General features: G+C 40.9%; 2 protein-coding genes and 1 long non-coding RNA gene across 5 annotated transcripts; 1 reads left to right on the plus strand and 2 right to left on the minus strand.

Moving 5' to 3' along the window:
• Positions 1–6,842: 6,842 nt before the first annotated feature.
• foxd1 (forkhead box D1) lies at positions 6,843–8,758 on the minus strand. Its single transcript, XM_067485262.1, has one exon. It carries the CDS (start codon positions 8,480–8,482, stop codon positions 7,433–7,435), a length of 1,050 nt encoding a protein of 349 aa, XP_067341363.1. The 5' UTR covers positions 8,483–8,758; the 3' UTR covers positions 6,843–7,432.
• A 2,189-nt stretch (positions 8,759–10,947) lies between these two features.
• On the minus strand, positions 10,948–14,338 carry LOC137104295 (uncharacterized). Its single transcript, XR_010911660.1, has 3 exons — positions 14,278–14,338; positions 14,071–14,145; positions 10,948–11,447 (listed from the first exon to the last, which is right to left on the minus strand). It is a non-coding gene; the product is annotated as an uncharacterized lncRNA (long non-coding RNA).
• Positions 13,697–17,980, plus strand: btf3 (basic transcription factor 3). 3 transcript variants are annotated; one of them, XM_067485266.1, is made up of 6 exons: positions 13,697–13,771; positions 15,750–15,818; positions 15,942–16,055; positions 16,141–16,342; positions 16,533–16,589; positions 17,473–17,980. In XM_067485266.1, exons 2-6 carry the CDS (start codon positions 15,750–15,752, stop codon positions 17,517–17,519), a joined length of 489 nt encoding a protein of 162 aa, XP_067341367.1. In that variant the 5' UTR covers positions 13,697–13,771; the 3' UTR covers positions 17,520–17,980. The 3 variants fall into 3 exon arrangements, with proteins under 3 accessions (XP_067341367.1, XP_067341365.1, XP_067341366.1); XM_067485264.1 differs by having other exon boundaries at positions 13,699–13,834; XM_067485265.1 differs by lacking the exon at positions 13,697–13,771 and adding an exon at positions 15,550–15,572.
• The last annotated feature ends 405 nt before the right edge of the window (positions 17,981–18,385 follow it).

Below are 18,385 nucleotides of genomic sequence, written 5' to 3' on the forward strand. Positions count from 1 at the left end.
GTTGCTAACAAGTGGCTAAATGAGACCTACTGAGGTTTTCAGACCTCATCATGTCGGACACGAAGACTCATCTAGTCCCTACTCTGTAAAAATCCCACTGACTTTTCCTTGAGGGAACCACCAGGCCCAACCACCTGAGCCACCAGCCCCCCTTTTTAGGGAATCCAACATTCCTATGCTAAAATGTAAATATCTAATAACTATAACTATGAAATGCAGAAAAGAATTCAAATTTCTCTACAGTGAAACAGATATTTTGCTGTTTGGAGTAGTCGGCTTAATGATTGCACTGAATTACCACTATTGGATGGTGGTAATTAGTCTTGGTGTTCACATCTAAGAGTGTGTGTGCACTGAGGGTATGTGGGTGTGTAAAAGCCACTTTTCCAGCTTTGCTGTGTATGAGAGGGCAAAATGGAAGCATAAGTGAGGCACTCTAAACATTGGAGATAAGGATATGAAAACCACCCCTAACTAGAGTGATCGCAGATTCAACTGGGGTACACGGAGCCAGTTCACATTATGGTAATTCAGTAAACACACGAGCTGGACCTGTTTACCACTTTGTGAACTGTTGCAATTTGTGTGAATTGAGTGCTAGGGTAGCTTTTTGGTCCTATTCAGGGATATTCAGCTTATGTTAGCAATGGATTACATTAAAATTCAGCTGGTGAATTGAGTCTTTGCCAACGCTAGAGCCAGACAACGTTTCAGCAGGTCTTCTGCACCCTGCTGTGCGCCTGAATATGTATCCTGTTACCTGCCGGTGGAGCCACTTCACATGTTCGACAGAGATCTGCTCAGAATTGGCGAGCTTGACCACCCCGAAGCACAGGGGCCACTGGGCACCCCCTACAGCGAAGTTATACTTTGATAGAGGCCCCTCAAAATGTTGTGACAGGGAGCAGGAAGTGCCTATCGCCTTGGGAGGAAGTATCAAATAAAAGAGCATCTATTTTCCACTTTGGTGAGCTTTTGGCAGTTCGACGTTTTCTACAGTGAGTTTTATCACTGGCACTGAAGACAAAGGCAGAATTTCAGCGTCACAGTTTATTCCTGCTTGAGAGATATATGTTGCACACTGTGTGTGTTCACCTCCATTGGTTTGTCAAATGTGTGCAGGCAAAACAAAGGAATGGAGAAGGGTTTGCTGACAGGACATCCTTAACTTCAGTCAGTCCCCAGAAAGTTAAGACGAGACATACGAGGGACTGCGGGTTGCCGTTAGCTGCAAACATGCTGCAGGCAATGTAACAAACGTGCTAATCTATTATCTTTTTCAGGCATCACCGTCATGACTCAAAGAGCAGTTGACAGTGTAAGAACGGGTCTTTCTAAGAGATTTTCCTCACCCCGACAATGTCATACACAACCATGCAGTGTGTGATGAAGAATTTAAAGCTCAGAGCCTTAATACGTTGCAGAGGGTCATAGTTTTGCCTTTCATGTGGCTCACTTTTTGGCAAAGGCTATATTCAAGAGTTCGTGGCGTGTGTGTGTGTGTGTGTGTGTGTGTGTGTGTGTGTGTGTGTGTGCGCGCATCCTAAAACCTCTGGATCTAATTGTGGGTCAATCTGTTGCTGTGTGAGAGGAGCATGTCTATCAAACATGGAGACACGTTTGGGCAGACCTCCAAAAGCCGGAGAAGGCACAGTGACACAGAAAGAGGTGGGGTGGCTTGATCCAACCACTTAAATGCTCAGGCTCTAGCGTCTCTCCCGGTTTCTTTTGGAGATCCGAGTCATCTGCCATAGACACTTTGTGGTCGAGTCAATGAGGCAAAGAGCCGGAGAGAGAGGAGGGTGGAAAGAAAGAAACATACAAACACGAGGGGATGTTCAGGGAGGGGAAGGATATTTAGGGCAGGAAAAACTGAGGAGTGAATGGGCCTACATGGATGGCTTCCAGTTTTTATGTGTGTGTTTTTTGGGGTTTTTTGCCTTCTGAGTGACAAGGCCATCGTCACTGAGAAGTCAATGACATAATGCAGAGGATACAGACTGAAATTACAAACTTGGAAGCTGTTTGAAGAAACCAGATTTGAGCTGCTCCCCACCTCACCCATTTACAGAAACACACACACGCGCACGCACACGCACACACAAACACACACACAGACTATTGTGCTGAATATGTTTTATGTTGTGTAATGCTCTGTGTTCGCTGTATAGATTGCTGGCAGTCTGTGTTTAGAAGTGGGTACCGCTCCGAGGAAATGTTTGGGTTCTGCCTTCTGTCAGCCGCAGCCGGTGGTGTGGATTACCTGTGGGTGTCACGATGATGAACGGGCTGCTGGAGCACGATGAAGTGTTTATGACCAAAAGGCGTTGTTGCATGTAACTGATCAGGCCTGAAGCTGGTACGCACAAGCAGTGCTTCCTTGGCAGGAGCCTTCTTAACGTCAATGTGATGATGCTTAATGATGTGTAGGATGCAAAACGGTCGGCGGATGTTGCAGTGACATCACACAGCTGCTGGACTCAGAAGTCTTTGGAGTGACCAGGACTTAGTGGGACTTTCCATCTGGCTGTGATGCTGAGGCTATGTGCAGCCAATTTTTGTTCTATTTATTGTTGTAACCTAAGTAGGAGATGTAGGTGACCTCTGTACTTTGTTTCAAGTGGACAGGATAATAAATTCTGCTGTAACAAATGGTTTGTTTCAAGCCGCCTGTTATTTTATCATCACATTCTGCACAAGCGTGATGGATAAGCTATGGGCCCCAGTTGTTTGTATGAGTGGATAGCATGCCAAAGCAAACACGTGCGGGGCTAAAAAAAAAAAAAGAAAGTGAAAAATGCAGTGAGAAGCAGCAACATAATTCTGCAGCAGATCCCGGATCTGTGGGTTCACACTGAGGTGAGACAGGCAAAATGTAGAACAAATAAAAACACCCCTCAAAGTCTTTGGCTAAATAAATTATGTGCAAGGACGCATACGTTTGCACTTCATGAAGTGGTGAAAGCACAGTGTTTCTCCCGCGGCCTGTCTGGAGTGAGGTGGCCTGGAGCCAGACTCTTTAATTCCTCTGTCAAACAGCACAACATGCATCTCTACAGCTGTAACTGTAAGACTCATCATGTGTACTCATCACTGCTCAGGCACTAAACTTTCACCATCACTCTGTCTCCATAGGCGTGAATCAAAAGTGCTAAAAAAATAAAATAAAAACACGCACGTTTTGTTCGGCTTTTTGTTAAAAAGAAAGAAAGAAAGAAAGATAGAAAGATAGAAAGATAGAAAGGTGTAATGGGTCCGAAAAAAAGCAAAACTATAGCATAACAAAAGGGAAAAAGCAGAGACTATCCCAAAGCCACTCTTGTGTAGCAGGTCCTTGCAATTCTGAGCAGCCTCTAATTAGGGTAGCATTCAGGGGTGGCATTAGTTCCCAAACTTTTTAATGGGGTGGAAAGCGGAGCTCCTTTTAGAGAGAGGGGATAAGTGTAGCAACGGTTCCATACACTGAATAGCACATGGAGAGATTCTGCACCTCCCTGGGAGCTATTCACTCTTTTTATTCATTTTTTTTTTTTTTTGGTCAAATTTCTGTCCTTGTACTCTCTCTCTCAATTTCCAATTGCTCTCTTTTTTCTTTTTCTTTTCTTTTTCTTCTTTTTACATGTCTCTTGTATTTTCTATTCACTTCAACTTCACTGGATGTTTGGGGATTTAGACACAGAATTTTTCCTTTAAATCTAAATAAAATGATCCAACGGCCACAGATAAATAAATATAATAGTTTGATTAATAGTTACAAAAAGTTGAGGTTAAACTAAATTTTGTATATTTTGGCATCAGTGTAGAAAAATTAATGGTTAGGATAACTTCTTTTTAAAATCAAAACATAACTTGTATTGTGTGTATATTAAAAATAAAAAAAAGGATTTTTACTGATGTTTGAATTCAAAGTTTAGTTTTAAAATATAAGTATTTAAATCGTATCCTAACATTTTAGAGAGGCATGACCCGGCCAAAAAACACTTTTCCAGCTAGACAGAAAAAAATTCTAAACCTTAACAACGATCAACGTTCATTAATTATAAGAAGGTTTTTTTTTAAATTGCTGTTTGTGCACTAACAGAGTTATTGTCTTTTTGTTTTTTGAAATACTACTCATGAAAAAAAAATCCTATTTTACCTCATGCGGTCATAAATTTAAAATATTTTTTTTAAAAAGCCTGAATTTCCATATAACTATTTGTTCAGATTTGGTTCATGAGCATATTTTTCACCATACAACAGGTATAAATCCCACTTTCAATAAACGCTGTTGGATTTTTATTGTCACCAGTATGAAATTCATTCAAAGTGTGTGTTGGTACTTCTTCCTCTCTAATTCTGTGTCAAATGATAAATGAAGTGTAAAAGGTCAGTCTAAGATTGGCTTTGATGAGAAATTGAAGTAACCAGTCTTTATGACTAACTTTGAAATACAGATTATTCTCACAGTCTTGAATGAACACACTTTAGCCAAAGCCTGATGTCTTTTATGGGCTGAGTGTTGTGCTTCATCCCCTCTCCTCATGACCTGTGACCTGGCATGATAAACTGCTAACTGAGCTTCAGTCATGCTCAGGGAGGCTGATGGCCACATGATCCGTGACATTTCATAAAAAGACTCTTTTTTTTTTTTTTTTTTAACCAACTGTGGTTATACCTATATTTTACTGTTTGGATCCGACAACCTAACAACAATAAACCAAAATCGTTAGCTGAAAAAAAAAAAAGAAAGAAAAAGAAAAGGAAAAAGAAATAAAAGGACTTGTGTTTTTTGACTTGAACTTAAAATCAGTGCTCTTAAACACTGCCTGCTTTAATTGTTATTTTAATAAGATGGCCATAGCCTCTGTTTGATCTAAATATATCTAATGTAAAAAAATATTTACTAAAGAAGTCTGATAATAATAATAAAAAAATGAATTTAACTGGTCAATTAACTATTGTGATTAAACAGTTATCGGTTAAACATTCAGTGTTACGCAGTAACAGAGATTTAGGCTATGGGCCATCCGTTACAGGAGACGCCGGGTCAAAATGGCAGCATAAAAGCGCTGACATAAAATAATTTCTAAGAGGACAGAGGTCTATCAATTGATGCGCATTTTAATGTGGCCTGTATCTGTGCGCATTAGCACTGACAAACCCCAGCTATGACCTGTTATTATTATTTTTCATCTGCCGTTACCAATTCTGGGCCTAAAATCACTCTGAGTACGATCCACGTTTAAAACCCTTTAGAGATCAGAAACTCATTATAAGCTAGAAAGTAATAAAAATAGCAAACATACACCACAAGGTAGGTAAGAGTGCAAATATTGAAATACACACTCTTGGTGGATCAAACTATGTGGAATGCTCAGATTTTATATATAGCATGAAAATTGCGTATCACTATTTAGAATTCAATACAGACAGAGAGACAAAAGCCACCGGACTCTTATTGTGACAAAACCTATAATAACAGCCTAATGTGTCACTGCATTAATAACCCTTTTCCACGTTTAGCTCCTCTATTTGTAAACAACTTCATACAGTAGACTACAACTGACCTCCTTTCCTGCTGCGTGTGTGTGTGTGTGTGTGTGTGTGTGTGTGCCTGTCTGACTCTCATTGCGTGTTACATCATCACGCAATAGCTGTCCCACCGTGGCCTAGTGAACTGGGTCTAAGCGCTGCACCAATTTTATCTACTACGCACACGCTGCTTTGAATCAGGGGAGGCAGACACACGCAGGGGGACACGGGCGCACACATCCAGTCGCGGATGCAACGGGGCTGCGCACTATAGGCTACACACATGGAAGCCCATGGAAATTCAAACGGGAGTCGAGTCACAACGCTGCAGCATCGCGGAAACGCGAGTGTTGCAGTCCACAGCTTCAGCACCTGCTGAGTGCTGGTATGTGGTTGGCGGATAAATAATGGGTGCAAATCGATTAGAGATAGTAAGAAATCGACTTAGAGTCAAATCTTAGTCTTAGCTTTTGACATTTCTTGACGCTGTCTAATTACCTGCACATTTCTCTTCAGTTTTGCGTAAAAACCGGAACTCTGTTTGGCTTTTTGTGTCAGCGGCTACTCGCACGCTACTAATTGCACGTTCTTTCCTATGTGTGGCAAATAAATGTCAAGATAAAAGTGCATCAACACAAGGAAACAGCGCGCGGAATAAGGTGGTTTTCAACCTTAAAACCCCTCCTGTTCCCGAGCCCCGCTGGCTCCTGTGCCTTGTGCAGCAACGTTTCATTTTCTCTGGGAAAACTATGTCAAATAAGAGCAGATAATGAAATACTGGATCAGGAGTGTTTTCTCAAGAGTCCACATCAGCACCGGTATAATCACCGACCTGACGCAGGCAAAATACAGCCCCTGTCTCACCCGGCTGACACCTTCCCGTCCGCTCACCGTAATTACGAGGATGAGTGTGAGAGAGGTCAGACACACACGCAGAGCCCGTGTGCGCATGTCCCAACGTGCAACAGCAAAACAAGCTGCAGCCTACAACTGTACACTAAAAACGAATTCATTTAGAAGCACTTTTTGTGGCCCATGACGTGCACGCGCGCTTTTTAAAAAATAAAGCAACCACTTTTTTCCCCTTCACTCAAAGCCAGTTACACTTATTATTATTAGCCAATTAATACACTACCACAATGTAGGGAGCCAACGAAATCCTAACCAATTCCATCTTAATGTTTCTTGGCAACATTATTTGCCCTAATTTCTGTTTAAGCAGGCTACAATCCCCTGAGTGTCACACTAAGGCCATGACGCGTGAGATTAGTTCATGAATTTATTTCCAAACAAATTACCTTTTTTTTTTGCAAAACGAAATTTATTCTTGTTGAAAAACAAACTGTGTAAAAATATCACACTTCAATTACACAATACTTGCCAAAAATGTACAATGTTTTATTACTGAAATAAACACACACTGCATATTATAATTATTATTATTATTATTATCATTATCATTATAAATGTATGACTTTGCTCTCTGTGTCTTTTAATACAAAGCTCAAATCAAAACCTTCAAAACGTTTTGATTTGCCAAACTAATAAACAAAAACATGGATGTGTTTGGCACAAATAGGTCATGTGATCATGTATAACCTGTTCATTAAGTAGTTATCCTGAGACGCCCTAAACAGTGACAGAAGCGAATCACTTCATGGGAAATACAAGGAAAGTTCGTGGTCAAAAGTCTGATTCACACCGAACAAAAAAAAAAAAAAAAAAAAAAAAGAACATAAATAAAACTTTTTAAACAGCATGAATATAGGCACAAATAGTGTTTGTCTTTACGTCCGTCATTCAGCTGCGTGCTATCAAATAAACATACAAAAATAATCCTACCTTCAAAGAGGGGCGTTTTTTGTTTTTGTTGCTGTTTCTGTTTTTTAGACTCTTGAAAAGTTTGTGGTTAAGACTTTTAACAGCCGCTAGAACCGCTGACAACTCTGTTAGGAAAGTTCTCAGCCGGGTGTAAAACAGCTCCAGGGTGGACGGTTCGCGGCTGGCTGGACGCTGGAGACCCCAGAGAGGACGGTACGACTGGGACAACGACCGGAGAAGTCCTGGAGGGGCTCAATGATCCCCCGATGATGCTCTCTATGGAGAAGGGGGACCGCTGCACCGGAGAGCTGGACTTCTGCGCCGGGGCTGCAGCCTGCACGGTGGGTGAGCCCAGGCTGGAGCTGAGCTGGGGATAAAACCTAGTCCTGGCTAAGTCCGTGGTGGTGGGCATCAGAGACGGTGCAGGGATAATGGTTCCCGTGTGTGTATGCCTGGAGTGCTGCTGCTGCTGTTGGTGCTGCTGCTGAAAAGCAAAAAGCGCAGAGTGTGTGTGGTAGGTCTGGAGCTGGATGCCGTATCCTCCGCAGCTGTACGGTCCGTACCCATACGCAGCACCGGCTGGGATAAAGCTGTTGTGTTCCCGCAGCAAGTCCTGCGTCTGCTGCCGCTTGAAGCGTTTCCTGCGCCTCAGAAAGCTGCCGTTGTCAAACATGTCAGCAGACTCCGGGTCCAAGGTCCAGTAGTTTCCTTTCCCGGGGTTGCCAGGCTCCCTCGGTATCTTGACGAAGCAGTCATTGAGGGATAAATTGTGTCTAATGGAGTTCTGCCACGCCGGGAACTTCTCCCGGTAGTAGGGGAAGCGGTTGCTGATGAAGTCGCAGATCTCGCTGAGAGTGAGCCTCTTTTTTGGACTCTGCAGAATGGCCATGGTGATTAAGGCGATGTAGGAGTAAGGGGGCTTCACCAGGGTGTTCTTGCCCGCCGGCTTGTAGGTATCCCTCGAGGAGGTGGAGCTGTCCAGGCACGGAGGAGGAGAGCCAGCCAGGAGGATGCCGTCGTGCATCTGCGCCACCTCGTCCACGTAAGAGCGCGTCTGGTTCTCCCCATCCTCCCCTTCGCCGACCACATCTATGTCGGTCTCTTCCGAAAGGATGGAGGCATCCGACATCTCTGAGCTCAGAGTCATGGCTCAACACACGGCTGTGCCCTCCAACGCCAGATGAGGAAGACGATGAGATGCACAAGCAGCTCTGCCCTCCCTCTTCAAAAACTCATATGAGGAGGGGGAGAGGAGAGGAGCACGTGTCGCCGCCAGTGGTAGATGCCCCCTCGTTTGCTCGCTGCTTCCATATGTTTTCAGGTTTTATCTCCGACTAGCGAACGGTCCCATCGATGCCAGGCTGACAAACGCGTAGGCAAACCTGCAAAGGGGCCAAACCTGAATCACAGAGGGGGCGGATCTTCCCTTGTTATTTATACCGCTGCCCCGGTCACGTGGCGAGGAGACGTCACCGAGGCGCAAGAAGGAAAAAAAAAAGAAGAAAAGACAAAATGAACAAAAAAGGTCTTTGAAAATTAACTGTGAGTGGCTTATAAGAAGTTTGGTGTGGCCTGCATCTCTTTTAACGGCCTATAGAGAAGTCCGCACATGACTAATGTGGAGCTTTTATTTCACCCGTGCGTTTTGTGTAAAAATACATGATACAAGATAAAAAAAATCTTTAGGCTAATTATACATGTGTGGTCTGAAGCAGATATTTTATTTATATAGGCTTAGGTCTGTGTGTCAAAGTCCACTTTAACAGCGCACATGCACATTTCCGTTTTTATTTTTTAACAACAATGCCTCCAATCACGGCAGAAAATTTAAAATTTAAAAAAAAATATGACTAGAACAGCACCGTGAAAATAACTATAGTCAACCAAGTAACACGAACCATATGCTATTTTGAAGGCCCTGCTAGTATCCAAGCCGCTCGGTTTGCGTGATCCGGTAGTTATCTAGATTATCCGCGAGCCATTTATAATGGAAAAGAGTCAGCTGTTAAGTCGAATCAGTCACGGGTCATGCAGAGCATGCAAGCCCCAGATATAAGGCCTCTACCGTGCGTCTGGAGCATGGTACTGCTTTGTTTTAATTCCATTAATATAATTATTATTATACTCAATAATGTTATTACTTGCATTTTTTTAAGAGCTGTGAGGGTGACATTAATATGCGTACTAGTTTATTTGTGTTGACCCGCCCCATAACTACTGAAAATATAAAGTATACATGAAAGCAAAAACGCGTTAGCATATATATTAAACCAACGTCGGTTAATAATTTGAAATTATTTAGTGTGTTTACAGCAAATATTAGACAGAACAAGATGGGTTAAAGGGAGGAATTACAGAAGTATGCATCGGCCTACTCATGGTGTTTTACTCCGGTTCGATCAACTCGCTGCACTTTAGCTTTGCCTTCAAATGTGACCGTAGATGTGAGACTTCAAATTATTTTCTCACTTGTTTCTATTGTGGTCAGGTATAGTGGGAGACACAGTCCTTAACAGAAGCTAAATAAATCAAATACAGGGGCTATACTCGCAAAAAAAACTGCACTCCGGGGAGTTTTAATGAAATTATCAAAAGAAAAACAACTTTTCAATTTCTTTAGCCTATAATTTATTTTCTCTGATTAAAAACAAAATGGGTTATCAGAAAAATGTCCCTAATGCAGTTGAGCTAAAACACATTTTGGCCTCTAATAAAAATCATTGCAGTGATATTGTAAGTATTTTTAACGACTTTATTTCCCACACAAACTGTGCGGCCACTCAGTGACTCTCACAGCTTCACCTTTGCCCACCGCCATCTAGCGGTGAACTTGTCTCACAAATGAAACATTTCTGTCCCATAAAAGATGAAAGTTATCAACTGAGGAACAACCACATTTGCGCGTATTCCCTTCAAATCCATGAACAATTTTACCTTAGCGTTTTAGAATAATTCTGACTCACAACTCTGGCACAAAGCTCCAGCCTTCATCTCATAATTAATAATTTTCTATTGAGCATGATAGTGTTGCGCTGTGGAATTAACAAGGAAATTGTTAGGGAGGGAAAAACAAACAATTCTTTGTAATTTCTGCTTGGATTGTCATTATTATTCATGCATTCATTTTGCCGTTTATTTAATATTTATCACTTTACTATTTAATAAACAACTTTCGTTACTGACTTTTAATAGGTGACAAAATATGAAGAAAAAAAATCTAAGACAAGCGTACAAACGCTTTAAACGAGTTATTTGCCTTATTTGAAATTCAATGAATGGACATGAATGAATCATTATTGTTCATAAAAGTTGAGGAGTTTTTGTAACAACAAAAAGTATTGCTTATGAATATGTGTTTATTGTTCATTTATACGGATCCAGCACATTTGTCTGAACACTTGTAGCTAGTGGTCTCAATGATATTGATCATTACACACACTAGTGTCTCTGGGCAAGACACTGAGCCCCAAACAGCCCATCCTCATCCCCAGCCGTGCAGTGCAGGTCCAAAGCCTGCAGAAATTGGGGTGCGTTGCATCAGGAAGGGCATCCGGCGTAAAAACTGTGCCAAATCAACATGCGGACAAATGATCTGCTGTGCCGACCCTGAACCGACAGGACAAAAGAATACACTATTATAGATAATCAATAACCAGACCGTATGCACTGTCCACCATTAATTCAAATAAAAGATGTGGATGTATGTGGATGGGAGTCACACTTTATCATGGTGAATGCAGAAATACATATTTCAACAAGGTCCCTGAGTAATGTCTTAGTTATTTTAATTGTTGAATGAGTTATTCGAAATTAAAAAATGAAACCAAATGCATTTCTGCATGATGCAACTGAAAGTGCAAAGAAAAAAAGATTTAAGATTTATTTAAGTGCACTTTCTTTTTTCTTTATTTATGCACCGTCTGGCATCTTTCTTTCTTTCTCTCTCGGTTTCTAGTTTACTCGACCTGACACAACAGCAGCGCTCTCCTGTGTCCTAAACCACCTCCAAAGTCTTCCTAAATTCCCTCCTCTGCTCTCCGGGGTTTGTCTCCGTGCCACGGGGTACCAAGAAAACACTTTAAGGGATGCGATCCCTGGCTGCCTGGCTCCTGCTTTAGACGGAAAAGAAGAAAAAAATCATCAAAAGTCACCAAAACGGTCCTTCTGAGAGAGTCTGTGAAGCATGTGATCAATGTGAATCACATGCAGACGAGGCGAAACAAGGTACCAACAAATACGCGAGCTGCGGAGTAAAGAAAAGCCTGCGTCTCTGGAACAGCTGGTTAAATAAATACATATTTTGAAATACGTTTTTACATGCAATAAGCTACAGTCTTTACGGTAATACAAACAGACGCTCACGTTGCAGTTTACTTACAAAATATTTTGAGGCAAAGATTTTCAAAATACGCGTAAACAAATTTTAAAATGTTTTATATTCCTGTTAGTTTCTGATTTCTGTACAGTCACCTGTGTCACTTGCCTCTGTTTCAGTTTCAGTTCTTCGCTTTTTAATCGATTGATTATAGCAAATTATGCAGTGGCGCTCCAACACTTCAAAGTTGTGCATCTTGGGAAAGTTCGTTTGCGTGACGGTATATAAATATGAATGCAATTTTGACTGATATTTAATAATTCATTTGGCTACGACTGTGTCAAATCTAGACTTTACGTGGGGGTAAAGTATCGACAAATATTCAGAAACAATGTCCGACACGAACCTGCAGCAAAGGCTCCGTACAGCCTCGGCTCTGTTCAGCCAGGGAAGAAAGCATGTGATCATCATGGGAAAGCACCACAGGCAAACACACTCGTTTAAAAAGGTGTTTAAAGGTGTTTGCATTTGTATTTACGAATTAATTATTAATGTCGTTTAATATGCCCTCTGCAAATCTGTAGACTTCGCATAAATGAACATGCTTATTTTATTGATGTATTAAACACCCCTTAACCTTCACTGTTAATACGACCTGTAAAAAATATGTTTAAGGTTATAGTTTGTTTGTACTTTGAACAGAAAGGAAAATATTGCTTACTAATTCTTTAAATGTAGTTAAAGTTTGCATACATTTAGTGATTCTGAGGTTATGAGGTCTGCTTTAGAGACCAAAGGGGACAAACAAAATCAAAGAGAAAAGGTTAGTTTCCACTGCCATCTCGTCTTTAACTCTACACAGTTATCAGCACAATTAAAGACGAGTTTGCAATTCAGTCACAAAGACCCAGATTTTGCCTTTCAGCATTTGTCTTCTGCTTCTTCAGTGCTAGAGGTTCGTATGAGGTGTTTTTTTAAAGTCATGCAGGGACCTCCAGTGGCTACCTGAAGGGCAAACGGAGCTGGATGAGCTTTTTTAATTTTAAAATACAGCTCAGTGAAACTTTGCAAAGGGTTGCTTTAAAAAATACAGCTGATCTGAGGGTAATTTTTGTTTGAGTTGTGCAGGTGAAAGTTTTTGGAGGGAGGGTCAGTGCCAGGTGGCTATTTAAATTTGATGGACCTCATTCGAGTTGATGCGCTTATACAATTTATTTTTACAATTTAAAATTTAGAGTGTCATGAAACATAATAGGTGTGAATTTACTGTGAAACACTTACAACTGAGCTTTGCAGGCAGCTTCCCTCATACACGTCACTAATGCTTCTTCCTACATTTTGCAACTGAACAGTAGAATTAAAAAAAGCTGGTCGATTAATCCTTGATTTTTAAAAGAAAATATGCTGATTAAAACTTTCCTTGCTGCTTTACAATCAAGCTGTTCAACATTTTTCGCCACATACACATGTCAGATGGTATTGGATAATTAAGCTACTGACTAGTTAAACCTAAGTAAATGTGTATATTGGTTCCCTTCCTGCATCCTACATCGAACATTAAATCCCATCGGGATTGAAAAAATCTTGCTGCATTATGGCACAAAGGCCAATTTCAAGTCGTGACACAAATTTAAACGGGAAGTAAATAATCAGGTTGTAAAGTTGAAATGTTTGAAGCATAAAAAACATCAGGGCCTCACAAGTCACTGATGTGCATGGAAGGGTTAGTCGTCTGGTCCAGTCCCTCGGAAAAGCTGGTTTAGCACGAAACCAGTAAGAATGTAAACGCTGACTGGAGGTCAGGTGTCAGAACACACAGTGACGCGGACAGAGTGCCCACGCTGGTTTTATTGTTTTGGAAAATGACAATGTATCCTCTAGAAGGATAAAAAAAAAACATTATTATATACATCCGAATTTGCCACAATAGCATTCTCAATCTGGATCAGCCTTTTGCCCTAACGCTAAAGGGATCTGGAAAGTTTGTTAAGCGTTGCCTGCAAAGCTGCACTTGGGGCAGGAAAAACACGCCGCCGCCAACGCACTTGTTCCGTACGTCACTTCCTCTTTCCTCTCTCGCTTCCATCTTGCTCCCCGCATGTGTCTGCCGTTAGTTTACAGGTCAGTGAGGAGCTTTAAATACCTTCTTCTCTGCACTGTTTTCCCCCGACTCGAAGGCAAGAGGTAAACGGAAGCCTTTTTCGATTAGATGGCTGAAATCTGCCGGGGTTAGAAACTAATATTACTTACGGAGTGTGGCTGAAAGTGACGGGCCGTCCTCTCCACAATCTGGCAGTTAGCTTAGAAGCTAGCCGCAGTTAGCCTACAAGTTCTCGCACAAAAGCTAAACCACACCTTGTTTGGTGGAGCAGTGGGCTACATTGCACAGCTAACGCTAACTTAAAACGAGTGGATGTTACCTGCTCCCGTGGCTTATTTTGGTGGGCTTCCTCCGGCCCCTTGTCACTTGGCTGTTTTGTCTTCTCGTCCGTAGCCTAATAACAGACAAGAGTAACAAATAAGGGAACCATTAGCTCTCACTTGCTAGCTAACCTAACTTGTGCATTTGTTTTAACTATGATGACAAAACTCCTTACTTAAGTTTATTTCAAACTGTAGTCACCTACCTGTATTTGACTGCAATGTCAATTAATGTTGCCACACCTACATCTCTGCTCCCCCCCCCCCCCCCCCGTGTGTGTGTGTGTGTGTGTGTGTGTGTGAAGTAGCATTTCCTAACCTGTCATCGTTTGCATGCACTGTGCATATCATTTGTCTTGTTGCCAAAGAGACACAGTGCGATGTGTTAGCCGAGTTTCACAGTAATATCAAAGTCTAGACGTAAATATTAGAGCTGATGAAATGAGAAAATGGTTTATTCTCGTGGACAAATTACAAATTCAATGAATGTTCGTGATTTGCTTAAAATGTGACATGTAGCAGTAGACTTAATTGTTTTTTAATATAATTTAAAGGGAGATTCAATAGTCTTTTGAAATATAGATATAATAAATAAGGTAAAAACTACAAATGTTCTTAAATGCTTCCTCTGTCTTCTGTGAAGTTATGTGTACAAGCACCGTAGTAATGTCTGCTGTTAGCCTATTCGTGCTTATATCGTTGCTTTTCATTCACATACACACTCACTCTGAAATGGCAGCGGCTGACAGGCAAGGTGTTCGCTGGTCCACCAGTACTGTCCCCTGTATCCTAAACACAAGGCTGTGTACACACTACACTTGTTAAATGATTAAGTGGCAAATGTGGAACCCACTGTTACTTTGTAATTGAGTAGTGATGATGGTTCCTGAGGACATCTAGTGCAGTGTTAGAGTAAAGTAATCCAGTGTCCAAAAAAAACAACACAAACTGCAATATCAACCCTGTTTGTTAAAATTATCAGCACACCTTATGCATGTATTCCCTTCATTCAACATGTGAGAAATGTACCTGATGTTATATCACCATAGTACCTTCTGGGTTCTACCAGAGGAAACTATGTGTGTTCACCAGTCTATTAAACAGTTCTCAAGTGAGGCAAGTGTGTGCGAGTTGGTTTGATAATAGTCTAGCTGTACAGCTAGAATTATTAATTTGTGTTCACTTATAACATGACTGTTTCTGCCAGGGCGTAAGATCGCTGGGTTGTGGGCAAAAGTGGTGTAACCATAATGAGTGTTCTAAAGGTTAATTTAATCTACATTAAATAACATATGGTGTGTCCTTTTTTTCTTTTTAATTCAATACATTTTGAATGGAGAAATAAGCCGTAGTGATATTATGGCTTTATTTGTTCTCAATAAGTTTTTGTACAGAAATAATCGTCGTATTGCAATCGTTGTATTATAATTTTGCCTATTCAGCTAGATGGTGTGGTCAGAGCATGCTGTGTGCCGTGTTTTCAGAAACCGAATGAACTCTAGTACGTCACACACAACATATCTTACTGTTTTTGGCTTTGCTGTTTTTGTTAATTCATTGTAGTTGATTTCATCAGGACTTGGTATGCGTTTGTGAAATGCAGTAATGGAAGTTAATTGCTAAATATGATAAATTTGTCTGCAGTACATAGATCATGTAATGTTCTTTTCCTTTTCAGATGAAAGAAGCAATTATGAATCAAGAAAAACTAGCTAAACTACAGGCACAAGTCCGCATTGGCGGAAAGGTAACTGACACGATAAGAGCATCTTCACATGTGAAATGAGCAACTTTGTGTTAATACTTCAGGGACGTCACAAATTACTGAAGAGACTATTTAATATTATAAACTGTTTGAATGTCCACATAGGGAAGTGCTCGCAGAAAGAAGAAGGTTGTTCACAGAACAGCAACTGCAGATGACAAGAAGCTACAGTTCTCCTTAAAGAAACTTGGCGTCAACAACATCTCTGGTATTGAGGAGGTACACAGCAATCTTGCACTCCAGTTTTCAACACTGTAATTTAAAAGTTTAAATCTGTCATTAATAGTTCACGTCGCTCGTACAGGTCAACATGTTCACAAATCAAGGGACAGTCATCCACTTCAACAACCCCAAAGTGCAGGCCTCCCTCGCAGCCAACACCTTCACTATCACTGGCCACGCAGAGACCAAGCAGTTGACCGAGATGCTGCCTGGGATCCTGAACCAGCTGGGAGCTGACAGCCTGACGAGCCTCAGGAGACTCGCTGAGGCTCTGCCAAAACAGAGTCAGTAACCTTTAAAAATTAAAACTTACTGTATAGGTTGAATTAAGTTAAGATGTGGCATATCTCACATCTCTAAGTAGCTGACTTGTTAAGAGAGATGATTATCGTCCTCAGGTCTCCACGCAGATTGTTTCTGAGAGCTTAAACGGCTTTGCAAGCATCTCACAGATTTTGTTTTGCATTCTTCCAGCCGCAGATGGAAAAGCACCAATTGCAGCAGTAGAAGAAGAAGATGACGATGTTCCAGGTGGGTGCTAAAATGTTCAATTTCACATTAACTGTTCATGCACAACAGCTTGTTTCTCAAGAAAATCTGTTTGTCTGGCATCGAACCGCTTTGTCGTTTTATGTGGAAATACCACATTGATGCAGTTTTTTAAAATGCTTTCTCTGTTAAATTACTATGACGGTTTTGCCTTTTTGGGGGCTTGTCAAAGGGGCCTTGGAGGGAATGTATGTTACTTTTGGTCATAGTGCACTGCAGGGTATTGTATATGAATTTCATTCACCGTTTATAAGATCTTAAGACTCAGTTTGCTTTTCTTTGTCATGAAAATAGACCAAACACATGAGGTTGTCATTACAACAATCTGAGCTGTTTTCCCAGGACATGTCTTGCTTTTAGCCCCCAGTCCTTACTGATATAACAAATGATTACACATGTATTCAGCAATAGGAGCACTTGAAGCCTGATGGCGTGGGGTTAACAGCCGTTGCTATCATGTTGTTATTGGAATTAAGATTCCATTTTGTTCTCCCAGTGAAGGTACATGTTTACTCAGACCTTTTGAATTGTTCCCATTTTAACCCTCGACCCTCTGGGCCAAAACTTAGAGGGGCAGATTTCTCACATTTCAGAGAGTAATTGAAGCCATCTTTTTTTTATGCTTGACGGTATAATTTTTACAGCTGCTTGCAGTAGTTATGAGGGCCTCATGTTAAGGACATTGTAGACTATAGGAATGGGAAAGATGAGCAACGAATTGGGGTTGTATTACATGTGGTATTATGTTTGAGATAAACACGCTTTTCCTGAATAATGTCCAGCACCTCTGAGAGTCATTTGTGCATATGGACATTCCTTTCTCCCCAGCTCAGTCAATTTACTGCCGAATCTTTTGTTGTTTCAGATCTGGTGGAGAATTTTGATGAAGCATCCAAGGATGAGGCAAACTAGAGTAAATGGGACGCCCTGGAGTGTCCAAACTTGACAGGACCATGTGCGCAAGATGTTTTAATGTCTGTTTTGAGAGGTGGAAAGTTAATGTACCTGAGAAGATGGATGCATCTATCAACGTTTGCCTGTGAGCAATCTTTAATATGGGCAACACCTGAACAAAGTACTGACATACTCTTGAATGAATTATTTTTGAGTAATTTTGTAGACTAGTACTTACTAAAGTATTAAAACTGCAGTTGAGGTATTTAAACATGAGGTATTTTAGTATTCACTCCCACCTCTTTTTTTTGTCACCAGACTCTTTAAGTGCTTGTTGTGCTCTGTGCTCTATGTCCGGTTAGTAAGAGATTGTGTAAAATGTGTTGAAGGCTCCTGTCTTCATCAGTTACTGAACCTTCATTCGATGTGGCCTCGCTAAACAGTCTTTTCTGGAATAAACCTTTGCTACTGTCAAGAAATAGCGAACAAAATTTGTTTTATTTTGTCACTAAAGTATGAATTCTACAGATGAAGCACTATACATTAGTTGACATCAGACATTAAAACATATGGAATTGTGGAGAAATGCAATGTCTTTTTGCATTGACATTAAGTTACTCCATTATATTGTACATTTCACCCGTCTTTGATACTAAAGGCAATCAAAAATTAAGATGCGTCATTATGGATTAACACCATCCGTACACACAAAGTGGTTACAGGCAGCTCCACCTTTACCAGTTGCTGTTTTGTTTTACACAAAGTCTTAAGTAAAGGAATTTATGTTTGTCATAATATTCATCCTTCGTTGTTTAAACCGACCTGGACTGGAGTTATGTGTTACCAACACCAAAAGAATCAATAGCCAACATTTTGTACTCGTA

The sequence above is a fragment of the Channa argus genome, chromosome 18 (assembly GCF_033026475.1).
Source record: "Channa argus isolate prfri chromosome 18, Channa argus male v1.0, whole genome shotgun sequence".
In the NCBI taxonomy this organism is placed as follows: Eukaryota; Metazoa; Chordata; class Actinopteri; order Anabantiformes; family Channidae; genus Channa; species Channa argus.